Here is a 12,889-nt window from a genome sequence, read left to right as displayed (position 1 = left end):
TCATATTTAACCATATTTCATTAAACTTGAATATTCTTTCAAGCAAGAGCTCTTCAAGATCATTTACATACAGTGAAAATGCAATGGACGAAAGGTTTTCTCCTTGCCTAACTCCCTTACAACTTATAAAATATTTAGAAACTTCTTGATTATGTATTATACAAGATTTTATATTTCTGCACATGCTAATTAAGACATTTATAAATTTACTATTAATTACCGCTTTTATCAGTTTATACTATAAGCCATCCCTCCAAACAAGATCAAAGGCCTTCCCATAGTCAATATATATTTTTTTGTATTGAAATAAGTCATTTACATTATTTAACACATCTACACGATCAATGAGCATATCCTCGCCGAAAACAGGCCAGTAATTATTTAATAACATTATTAGTTACACAGAATTGTGTCAATCTGTCATTTAATCTGGTGTGAGTGACTCAGAAGAAAGCTGGTACTGAAGTAGTGGATGTTTAGGGTGCATGTTTGTGAAATGTTCACTTTGTTCATATATAAAATACAAACATTTCTTGATGTTACAGAGCCGGAGAAACAAAAAAGCATGGATAGCACAATGAACAGTGTTCAGTCGACAGTGAATGAGGGTAAAACGGGGAAATATGAAAGAAAAATTAACAATAAAGGAGAGAAGCTGCGTTCAGATTCTGTATCAAGTGATATGGTGGTGACAACTGGTGACGCTGGGATGGCCTTGGCTAGCACAAGGAAGGAAAACACTGGAAGCACGGAGTCGGAGGGTACAAAGGACTGGAGTTACCCTGTCATCAGTACAACTGGTGCAAACACACACCTACTTCAACACACCACTTCCAACACACACGTCACACGCAGCAGGCAATGTGACCAACCGAAAAAATTCTCACAACAACAGCAAAGGTCCAAGGAGGAAGGTAACGATGACACTGGACGACAACAAACCTTCCCCGGTGAAGGGAAACACAATCGTAGAGGAAGGATGGAGGGCGTGAGAGTACCTGACGGAGGATGGGGGTGGTTGGTGGCGATGGCTAGCTTCTTCATCACGGTGAGGCTTAAGTTTGTAATATACAGTGTCCCACTAACAATGTCATTCCTCATGTATATTTTGCATTATTGTTCCCACCTCAGCATAGCTTACATAGCTTTTAGTTCCCATCCCAAGAACTCAATTATTCCCATCTCCGTTACGCTTACACAACTTTATTGTTCACTTATACATCCATAGTGTTCCCACTTCAGTAACTCTTGCACAACCTTATTGTTATTGCTTCATAAACACCATATTGTTCTCACCTCATTAAACTTATACAACTTTATTGTTCCCATCTGTAGGATGAGGTTTCGGGATATGCAAAGATATAGTGAGGGAGGGTATGAGTGCGGCTAAGCCCGGGTTTATCATGTACTCCAACAATATATATATTTTCTTTTAGCTAGCGGTAATAAGCTAAGAAGCCCCGCCCCCTTTGCAGCTTAATGGTTCATTCATAATATTCGATTAATATTGATATATCACAAATAAACTCATATTTAACTGCTAAGGATGCTATGTTCTTGCTCAATTTAATGGTGAATTTATTATTTCTATGATATAACTGATTAAAAACATTAACTTTCAAGATACGAGTAGATTTTTTTTTAATAACAAATATTTACCGTCGATATCAAAAACAAATTTAAGCATTCGGAGAACACATTCATCACTACGTCTTCTCTTTTCACCGATTATTATGTATATCAAGACTAATGACACCAAACATATTGTTCCGGAAACTGAGCAATCAAGAAGGCAAATGTCTTAACTTACTTTACTTTAACTTATACTTTTATTTTTAATCTCAAAGTTTAAATGCTTTCTTTCCCTGTGTGTGTCTAGGAGCTTTTTGGTTGAATTAGTTTAGTTAAAATACCTTGTAAAACTCATGCCTAATTACGTAACAAATGACAATCTGTTTGTATTGTAATCTTTTCTAGATATGTTTTACTGTAGGTTTAGTTACCACAGTATTACTTGGCATAATTGGATAGTTGATACCACACTCATGGTTGCCAAGACAGTACCCAACAAAGTATAAATAGTAGGACGTGAAAAATATGCAAGCGATTTTTAAATAATATCCCTAAAACAAAATTAACACAAAACACATATACAAGGGTGAAAAATAATGTATTCAGCTGTACTAATTCACGTTACATCTAGATGGCCAGTAGATTCCTCGTTGAACAGGCAGTGCAGGTAACAGTGGGTCACACCATGACAGAGCTCACAGGGAGAGCAGGAGCCGATGGAGATGAGAGTAGAACTGCCGGTGACCAGAGTTGCCAACTTAGCGACTTTGTAGCTAGATCTAGAGCTTTTTGTTTTTTTCTAGCGACATTTTAGAGCGATTTGCGACTTGTCGCAAATCTAGAGATATCCACAGAAATCTAGCGACTTTCTGGATACTTTTGGACTGTCCATGAAAACTCGGTTTTCCTAATTTCGAGCCATAATATATAGCAACGGGGTTACAGGGACAATGCATTTGAACGGGTTGAACTCATAAAACAACTTCGTCAACGCTTACCTGACAACATTCGTGTGCTGCAGTCTATTTCTTTTCTGAGTGCCGATGAATGCTTGAAGCCTATTAAATCAGATATACTTGGTTTGGCACACTTATTTACAGAAGATTCCAGCACCCTTACCAAGATTGATTTCCAGTGGAAAAAACTGCATCACACAATCTGGACAGAAACATCTAACACCCTAAAATTGTGGTCAGAAGTGGCAAATTACAGAGATGCGACAGGTGAAAACCCTTACCATGATCTGGCTGAAATTGCACTCGCTGCCTTATCTCTTCCGCATTCAAACGCAGATGTAGAGCGCACATTTAGTAATATGAACTTTGTGAAATCAAAATTGCGCAACAAAATGAAACTATCGACATTAAAGGCAATTCTTACAATAAAGTATGGGTTAAAAAGACAGAACACCTGTTGTGCAAGTTATGAACTTCCTAGTGATATTTTAAGAAAGATAGGGACTGTGGAGGCATACAGTTACAAGAGAACCTGAACCACGCACTTCACATGCTTCCAGCTCTACAGTTGTTCACACTGCCGACGACTACGAAGAGGACCGGGATGCAATTACTATTGAATAATAGGTAAGTGTGCACATTAAACTTTAAAAAAATAATATTTTTATTTTTACATAATGCATTTTATTTATACTCCGTTCATTATGGTCGGCATTATGAAAATATTATTTGCATCAAATTACTGAAGGGGGGGAATAATAGCAAGCGACCTTCCATGGAAGATTTAGCGACATTTAGCTACTTTTAGGTACCAGCCTAGCGACATTTGAAAATCCGAGTTGGCAACCCTGCCGGTGACTTCTTGGTCAGTGGTAGACATCGCCTGTGATAGATGGCGCCCTCAAAAGCTGGCGAGGTTTTCCACCAATCAGGAGCCATCTCCTGACTGGTGTTCCTACTTGTTGCCTTGGGTAATTAGTGGTTTGATCGTGTGGAGTAAGCTGTGCAGATAAAGATGACAATGAAGTGTATTTACATGGAAGTGTGACCCTTCTATGTTACAATATAAAGCAATGCAAAAAATATCAATTCTATAAAGAGTAGAATCAAGTGTAAACACCACATATTTACTCCCTCACTCCAATAATCCTCACCCCAACACTTCCTCACTCCAACACTCCATCACTCTAACACTCCCTCGCCCCAATGCTCTCTCACTCCAACTCTCTCACTCCAACTCTCTCACTCTAATGCTTCCTCAATCCATCACTTCCTCACTCCAATACTCCCTCATTTCAACACTCCCTCACGCCAACACACCCTCACTCCAACATTCCCTCACTCTAACACTTCCTCACCCAACACTCCACCACTCCAATACTCTATCACTCGCTAGTGTTTCACTTCAAAACACCCTCACTCTAACACTTTCTAGCCCCAACACTTCCTCACTCCAAAATTCCTTCACTCCAACACTCACTCACTTCAACACTGATTCACTCCAACAACCACATACTCCAACACACACTTACTCCAACACTGACTCACTCCAACACTCCCTCACTTCAACACTGATTCACTCCAACAACCACATACTCCAACACACACTTACTCCAACACTGACTCACTCCAACACTTCCTCACTGTAACAATCCCTTACTTTAACACTCTCTTACTCGAAACCTATCGCTAGCAAACTACAGTAAGCAATGTAACGCTGAGAATCGCTGGTAACATAGCAGGGAAATGCTGGCAAACTGAAGTTATCAAGGAAGTGCTGGCACTCTGTAATGAGCAGGGAAGCGCTGGCAAACTGCAGTTTGTAGGGAATAGCTGGTAAACTGTTGTGAGCTGGGAATCGCTGACAAATTGCTTTTATCGGGGAAAAGTTGGCAAACTGTAGTTATAATGTAAGTAACTGGCAAACTGATGTTAGTAGGGTAACCTTTGCAAATTGTAGTTAGTAGGAAAGTACTGGAAAACTATTGTTATCAGGGGAAAGCAGGAAAAAAGTAGTTAGCCGGGAAGCGGTAGCGAACTGTTGCTGTCAATGAAACGCTGGCAAACTGCAGTTTTCATGGAAACGCTGGTAAACTGTTGCTAGCTGGGAATCGCTGCTAAATAATATTAACAGGGAAACACTGGCAACCTGTAGTTGCCAGGGAAGTGCTGGTAAACTGTTGTAGCAGGGGAACACTGACAAACTGTATTTAGCAGGGGGGATCTGGCATTCTTTTCTTTGCAGGGAAACGCTGGTAAACTGTAGTGAACAAGAAAACGCTGTTAAACTATAGTTAATAGGGAGGTGCTGTCTAACCATATTTAGCAAGGAAATGCTTGAGAATTGCAGTAAGCAAGGAAACGTTGACATTTTGTAATTATCCGGGAAGCGCTGACAAACTGTTGTTTGCTGGGAAGGTCTGGCATTCTTTTCTTAGCGAGGAAACGAAGGAAAACTGAAGTTAGCAATAAAACGCTGTCAAACTATGGTTAACAGGGAGGAGCTGCCGAACCGTAGTTAGCAGGAAAATGTTGGGAAACTGCAGTAAGAAAGGAAAAGCTGGCGTCCTGTAATTAGCTGATAATCGTGGCAACTATTGTTAGCTGGGAAGGGCAGGTAAACTCTTGTTAGATGGGAAGTACAGGCAAACTGTTGTTAGCAGGGAAATGCTGGTAAACTATAGTTAGCATGGAAGTGGGGGCAAAATAATGTTAGCAGAGATGTGCTGGAAAACTGTTGTTAGCAAGGACGCGATGGCAAGCTGTTGTTAGTAATTAAACGATGGCAAACTGCAGTTAGAATGTAAATGCAAGGCAAAGTGTAGTTAGCAGGGAACTGCTGACAGACTGTAGTTAGGAAGGACTCACTAACAAAATTTAATTAGCATGAAAGCGTTGGCAAACTGTAGTTAGCATTGAAGAACTGTGCAATCCCGGTCTAGTAATCAGGGCAAAAGAGATTTATCAAATCTAACTTGTCATGTTGTCATGGGTGTGGCGAGAAGGGTCACATTTGACCTCGGTGACCCCAGAATCCTCTTGGCTGCTTTCAGTGAAAAATATAAAATTGAATTTTGTTTTGAGGATAATACTCATCCTTTTGTAAGATCTGGAACAGTCGATGGATCTTGGGTCTCGACCATAGTCAGGGATACCGGATGTTCATGTACTATGGTACCTGAGGAAGCTCTTCCTGATGATGATATAGCCAACTGCAAGATTGCTCAAGAATCGGACAACTTGACACGTTTTAATACTTTTCCTAAAGTTAAATGTTACCTTAAATGTCCCAATTATGTTGGGGGGGGGGGGCAAATGTTTTTAGAGCCCCCATCAAATATTGTACTGCTCTAGTAGGAAATAGGAAATGTATTAGGTGCTATCAGCCCAAGTAATAATAACAATTTGTATCTCCCTTAACCTGTTAAAGGAAAGGAGGAGGAGATTTAAGCAGTTCAAACGAGATCTTCACGAGGTAAGAGAGTACGTCCATTGAATCTTCCTAGGTTACAGCCTTTGAATATTGCGCCTCAAAAATTTTCTGATTAACAGGCTACATCCAACGTAGGTAGTAGGTAGTAGTCAGCTATCAAACAGGGAGGTACTACCGCCTGGGAAAATATTGGAAGCATAATGTGTTATCTAAGGGTAGACCCTGCTGCTATATGGCACCAAAAAAATTGTGATCAAGTCCCCGGATGCTGATCAGACGTTTTTGACTTATTTACACACAGTTGCAGGGTCTCAATTATATTTCTTAGTTTGCCAACACAATATATATATATATATATATATATATATATATATATATATATATATATATATATATATATATATATATATATATATACTGTATACAGTATGTATGGTCATTTCTCACTCGTGATTTTTTTTTTAATTTATGGATTTATTTATGCTCTTATTATTATTATTATTATTATTATTATTATTATTATTATTATTATTATTATTATTGTTGTTATTATTATTATTATTATTATTATTATTATTATTATTATTATTATTATTATTATTATTATTTTTTTTTTTTTTTTTTTTTAGGTTAAGGTGGGGAAAGGATGGAAGGCATGCTGGGGCTCAAGGCACAGCCAGACATGAGGGATGGAGAAGTCACAACATATAGTCGTGGGGGGAAAGGTTGGAAAAGAAGTTTAATGAGTTAAACAGAAGGGGACGACACCCCTTGTTTTACATATTACAGAGTTTGTTGGCTAACTAAGCTAACCTAGGATTTAGAATGAGGTTGCACAATGGTTATTTTAGTAGACAATGACTAGATTGATTTTACAATTACAAGTTTATTAACATCTTATACTGTATTACGTTATGGACTCACTTGATTGTGACTTGTTAAATGTGAATTTATATCATCTAAGTTTTAATCTAAGGTGGATCACTGTGGCGGACATAGATGGGTCGCGGGTTGGGTTGTTGTAGTGCGGGCAGACTCCGGGGCCACCAGGCGTGGGGTCTCCCTCCGTTGATGTCTTCCCCGCGTAGGTGGTCTGGGCTGTGAGGGTCGTCCAGGAGCTTGTCCCAAACCTTCTTCCCTAGGCGATGGAACCTGAAGTTGAGGGCCTCTGTTTTATTTCTTAGGTGGATGGTTTCCACTGTCTCCTGGTAGGGTGGCGCTTGGCCACTGGCTGACCTCAAACACTTGTTTTGGAAGCTCTGTAGTTGTTGTAGTCTAGTCTTCCCGAGTGTGACGAGTGGTATAGATGGGTACTCCAACACAGGCCTCACCAGCGCCTTGTACAGGTGAACTTGTATCTTCTCAGGCATCAATTTAAAACGTTTTAATTTGGCTGCGGCGACTTTGGCTTTATTTAGTCTGTCCTTCACGTGGGGAATGATGCCCGTCCGAGAAATGATGAGGCCGAGCAACCTGCCTTGTTTAGAGTACTCAATCTCTTCGTCGTCGATCATCAATGGGGCCGGCTTGAATTTGGCTATGGGTATGACCTCAAATTTCGTTTTGTTTGTTTTTATTTTCCATTTATTTTCATACTCCGAGATCTCCTCTATTGCCCGAGCAGTGAGTCGCGCCATCCTTGCTGTGGACCTTCCTGGGCAGGTGACGATCTGTGTTACATCGTCGGCATACATGACGTACTCGCTGCCGACGATTGGGGGTGGCAGGTCAGCCGTGTAGAGTGTGTAAAGGGTTGGTGAGAGACAAGAGCCCTGAGGCACGCCGCTCGATAGTGAGAATTCTTCTCCAAAATGTTCTTGCATCTTGATTTTGGCTCTGCGGTCCATAATGAAGTTGCACAGCAGGCGCGTCAGATTTTCGGGTAGCCCCAGTTGTATGATCTTATACTGCAGCCCTGCGTGCCAAACTTTGTCAAACGCCTTGCTGACGTCCCTCAGTACTATATTGCACTGCAGGCGGCCAGTCATGGCATTGGCGATCTGCTCGTAGGCCTGAGCTATGGCGGTGGATGTGCCTCGGTACTGGCGGAAGCCGAACTGGCGGGGATTATGCACGTCTTCGTCCTCCAGATACATCCGCAATCGCTTGTTGACTATTTTTTCGAAGATTTTGGCAGGTACCTCTAGCAGCGATATTGGTCGAAAGTTTTCGACTTTGTTTGGAGGCTTCCCTGCTTTTGGTATGAGGCGAATAACGGCGATTTTGAACATCTTAGGGAAGTATCCAGAGGCGAGGCAGGCGTTGCATATATGAGCAAGCCTCTCTATCATGTTGTCGGGGAGTTGAGCCAGGATCTTCTTGTTAATGTGACTTTGACCAGGTGATTTGTTTTTAAACCCTTTTATGACGGCTGACACATCTGCAGGAACTATGCGCTCCGTCAGGTAGCTTCCGTCCACCAGTCTAGTGAAGTCAGTCCGTGGGAGCGGCTGGAGCAGGTGCTGATGGTCCTGCAACTGACCTAAAATGTCCTCCTCAAACTCCCTGTCGAAGCCCTCGTTCTCCTGTTCACTAATGGTAAAGATCTTTCGTAAATATCGCCGATGTAGTTGTTCTTGGTTTTCTTCCTCGAATATTTTTACGTTGTTTTGGTCGAGCAGGTAAGGGACCGTGCTAGAGGTGGAACCCATCAGTCGCTTGATCCCTTTCCAGAAGGCAGCAGAATCGCGGTAATTGTTGGCTGCCTCCCACACCAAGGCGGCCCACTTTTGTTCATGTAGACGTTTGCTCTCGTGCTGGATGTCCGTCTGTAGCTCTCGGTACCGGTCTCTCAGCTCCTGCGTCCACCCGCGGATACTGGCTAGCTGTCTCACGTGAGCGTACTGGACACTGAGCTGCCTCAGCTGGTGACTAGTGTGAGGATGGGGAATGGTCCTGTAACTGGTGGTCGGGATGTTGTTGTCCATCTCCGTCTTCACATCCTTATACCATTGTTCGACCGCGTCGTCGATGTCATTGGGGCTGGCTTCTTCCAGGTTTCTCCCCTGCTTGAGACTGAGAGACTCCTTGAAGGAGTCCCAGTCTGCCCGTTTGAGGTTTGACCTGATGTTGGCGGGGATCATAATGGGATTGGATGAGAGCGTCACGACGACTGGCAGGTGATCGCTGGTACTGATGGGTCCGGCGGTAAAGTGCCTGTTCAGGACGGCCTCGTTGTTAGAGAGTATTATGTCGGGTGTTGTGGCACTGGCACGTCTGATCAATGTCGGGAAATCTGGCCCGAGGTGTTGCAGTTTTCCCCTTCTGATGTTGTCATACAGCGCCACACCGACGTTGTTCTCATTACCGTGTCCTAGTATGGCGTGGCGCGCATTTAAGTCCCCTATGATGTATGTTGGTTTTCTGTGGCGTAGCAACTGGTTTAGGTCTTGTTCGGGTAAGTAAGGACGTCTGGGAGGTAGGTACATTGTGCATATGATAACAGGTCCCCTAGTTGTCTCCACCTGCACTCCCAGAACTGAATCCTCGAAGTCTGGCAACACTCTGTGACTCAGCCGTGACCTGATGGCCACAGCGACACCATCGTTCAGCTCACCCGTCATGTTCCTCTGGTATACAGTGTAGCCAAAAATTTTCAGCTTACTTTCGTCCTTTATGCCAGTACTGTTTAACAGAATGATATCTGGGTCTAATTGATAGTATAAGTTAGACAGTTCGTTACGTCTATTAAGGGACCAGTGTAGGACATTATGTTGGACAATTTTCATCCTGCTAACGACTGCCATTTCGGAGACTGTAGCTTGGGGCGTCGCTTGGAGTGTTTGCTCGGCTTCTGCCATTTCTAGGGGGACGGAACTTCTTAGCAGAACCTTCGGACATCTGCTTGTCAGTCAATGGCGGGCCCTCGAACTTCTCGTCACCCGTGTACAGGAAGGTGTTCAGGTCCTGGGCCTGCGTGTCGTAGTAATCAACTGACGCTGCAGCTCGAGGGTCTTGTTCCTCTGTGGAGTGAGTCGTCATCATCTGGTCGCAACCATTGACTGTGGTTGCAGTCCGATGGTCACTGTCGTCGCTGGGAGTGCATGTAATGGGATCGCGGGCATTTACGGTGTCGTTGGAGCTGTGATCCCAGGGGGACTGACTGGCCACGTCGGGATTGCGGTTATACTGACTTTTGCCTAAGTCAAGGAGGACATGGTCTATTTCTGGCGTGGGTTGAGGTCGTCGATAAGTCGTTGGGTGGGTTACTGCCTTAAGGATTTCTTTTGAAGGGACTTTGTCGCTTATTTCAACAGGTGCAATGTTGTTCCTGGTTAGTGTCTCGTTGAGGTGTTTCGAGAATGAACCTGGATGAACCATGTTGATGTGATGGGCATGCAGGTAAGACAAGTATATAGTGGTGGCTTTGGACTCGTCCAGCTGTGGAGAGGAGACGCTCCTGATGCTCTCGGCCACTGCGTCCCTCATGGCGCCCAGTGACTCAGTAACTGCCTGTTTTATTGAGTCCTTGCTGGTTCTTATCTCTGATTGCAGGACTTCCATGGTCTCGCTGACATTGTTGAGCTTTTGGGAGTCTGCTTGAGTTTCTTTTAGAGCTTTGTTTAGGGTTTGGCTGTAAGCCATGATCGTCGACTGAGTGGTCCTTTCTATGGTGATAGAAATTTCCCTGGTTTCTTTTTGTTTGGTTATTTCGGTTAGTTTCTTCTCTGTTTCTTGAAGTACCTGTTTCCTGACCAGGCAGGTGGCAGAGAAGGTCCTGTGGTCACCCTCGCAGACGACACACTTTTTATGGTGCTACGGCAGTCTTTGTAGAAGTGCTGATCAGATGAACACTCAGAGCATATGACCCCTTGCATGGGGCAGTTCTTGGTCATGTGGTCATTGTATTTATAGCACTTCATACATTGTTGGATGGGCGTATACTTTTCATATTCTATTTGGTGGATGAGATGGAAGTGCCATATGCATAGAGCCCCTTCTCCTTCATTCTTTTTGCATCCGTTGTGTCTGCAAAACGAACCTTGATTATATTATGGGCATACATAGGATACACCTCCACAACCTTGACATTGTTTTGCTTTTCTTTTTCATCTCTTATTTCTTCTGCGTTATTTTCCACTACATCTTTGTTTAACTTCTTACATACAAGGGTGAGCTTGGCGCCGTATTCCCATGGGACAATGACCTCGTAACCGTTGGTTTTCATTTTGTCCATGGCACTAGACTTAAGTAGTTTATCAGCATCTTCATCTGTTTCTGTGAGGATGATGTAACCATCTCTCAGATCCACAAGTCTATTTATTCTCACCCTTAGGTCGCTCAATAGCCTTTTAAGCCCTATCCGAGACCCCTGGGTCGGGGTTCCGGAGATCTTCACTATCACTTTGGCCATGGTCAGTAGCATACATATATGAATGAATGAAAATTCTACCTAATCTGTCCACCTCAGCTAAACCCCATGGATGCCGATCCTTCTGTCCGCTTGCTGGGCGAGTAAAGACGGGTCTAGGGGTACGGTGAACAGACAATCCCCTGACGGGGGCCTAGCCAAGCCCTAACACCTAGCAGTGACAGGTTATGAAGCACTGTAGAATCCCTAACAGAAAATGTTACCACCCTTACTGTCTCGACTCAGCAGCCCTCTGAGGGCCCCCCTTGAGGCTCTGCCCGCAGGGTTCGCGTCGTTACCAAACAGCAGGGACTCTAGGCGAAAGGATAGAATAGGGAAGAAGCGCAGTGTACAAGAATAATGATATCCATGTACAACTACATGATAAAGCAGTCAGAACGGACCCAACGTGAAAAACAAGGCAGACAGTCGTAACGGTCAGCGATTTGAACTGAGCAGGGAGCGACGCGTAGCACGTCTTCTCGCTATGAAGGTTGGGTGCGCTCTGTATTATTACTCGCGTAATCGCCGCTCTCCGGCCGGCTCTTTCGCTTGACCACAGTATGATGCACTGTAGTGCATTAAGGTAGACCACATTTTTGGTTTTGCCATCAGCAGCAAGTATGTACAGATTTTTGCTAGTTCCCACTGTGGAGCATCCAACATAGAACTGTCCATGAGAGAAGCAAGGAAACACCAGGTTTAGGCCAACCATCTTTAGGGACTGTCCCTGGCTTTTGTAGATGGTCATGGCAAAAAGCTCACTTTAACCGGGACATGAAGTCGCTTGAACTCAAATGGCAGGTCAGTGGTGATGAGAGGTATCCTTGGTATAAACACGTCCTCTCCTTGAGCTTTTCTTGTCAGTATTGTAGCTTCCAGTACATGTGGCATCATGTTCTTCACCTCCAGTCTTGTGCCATTGCAGAGGATTGGTGGTTCAAGATTTCTTAAGAGCATTATAGGAGTTCCAATCTTGAGAGTGAGGTGGTGAAGAGGCATTCCAGCGGGCTCCAAAGAATTAAGGAATTCTGCAGGGTACTGGACTGCTTGGTCCTGGTCGATTACTGTATCAACAGATTTGAATGAGGTCTCACTGCCTGGAAGCTGTCTGAGTAGAGTCATGTTGATTTCAGCCACTGTTTCTTTCTTTGGTGCCAGAATTGCGAGTTCACGCAGCCACTTGTGATCCTTGTAGTGGTGGATAATGTTTGGGTAGACCATGTTAGTGAGCTCAGTTGAGGACTTTACAACATTAGGGTGTGTCATAGGAGGGAAGATCAGCTAAAACTAATGGCCCATCACTTTTTTGGTAGATTTTAGTGTATATAAACAGAAAATAATTTCAGTTTCAATATTTTGCAACCTTTTGCTAGGTAAATTTTAGCGTGAAATTTATCGAAAATCTAACGTACAGCTGCATTAGTGCATTACAATTAAATAGTGAACATTGCTTTCTGACTTCATTCTTTAACAACCCAACTAACAATATTTTTTCTGTTTCAGATTCTGATGCATTTATAAGTTGATAATATTTGCGATGGCTGCTTGTGTCAGGACGAGGAACCAAAAATCCAG

General features: G+C 43.1%; 1 protein-coding gene across 1 annotated transcript in view; it reads left to right on the top strand.

The window, feature by feature from the left end:
* Positions 1-542: 542 nt before the first annotated feature.
* The window catches only part of LOC121856786 (monocarboxylate transporter 9-like), an 89,629-nt gene continuing 77,282 nt past the window's right edge, over positions 543-12,889 (top strand). Inside the window, exon 1 of the mRNA XM_042352483.1 lies at positions 543-1,048. Within this exon, the coding sequence (XP_042208417.1) occupies positions 566-1,048 (483 nt within the window). The 5' untranslated portion in view covers positions 543-565. The remainder of the gene's footprint in view (positions 1,049-12,889) is intronic.

The sequence above is a fragment of the Homarus americanus genome, unplaced genomic scaffold (genome assembly GCF_018991925.1).
Source record: "Homarus americanus isolate GMGI-L3 unplaced genomic scaffold, GMGI_Hamer_2.0 scaffold17436, whole genome shotgun sequence".
Classification (NCBI taxonomy): domain Eukaryota; kingdom Metazoa; phylum Arthropoda; class Malacostraca; order Decapoda; family Nephropidae; genus Homarus; species Homarus americanus.
This window is presented reverse-complemented; position numbering and strand designations above follow the sequence as displayed.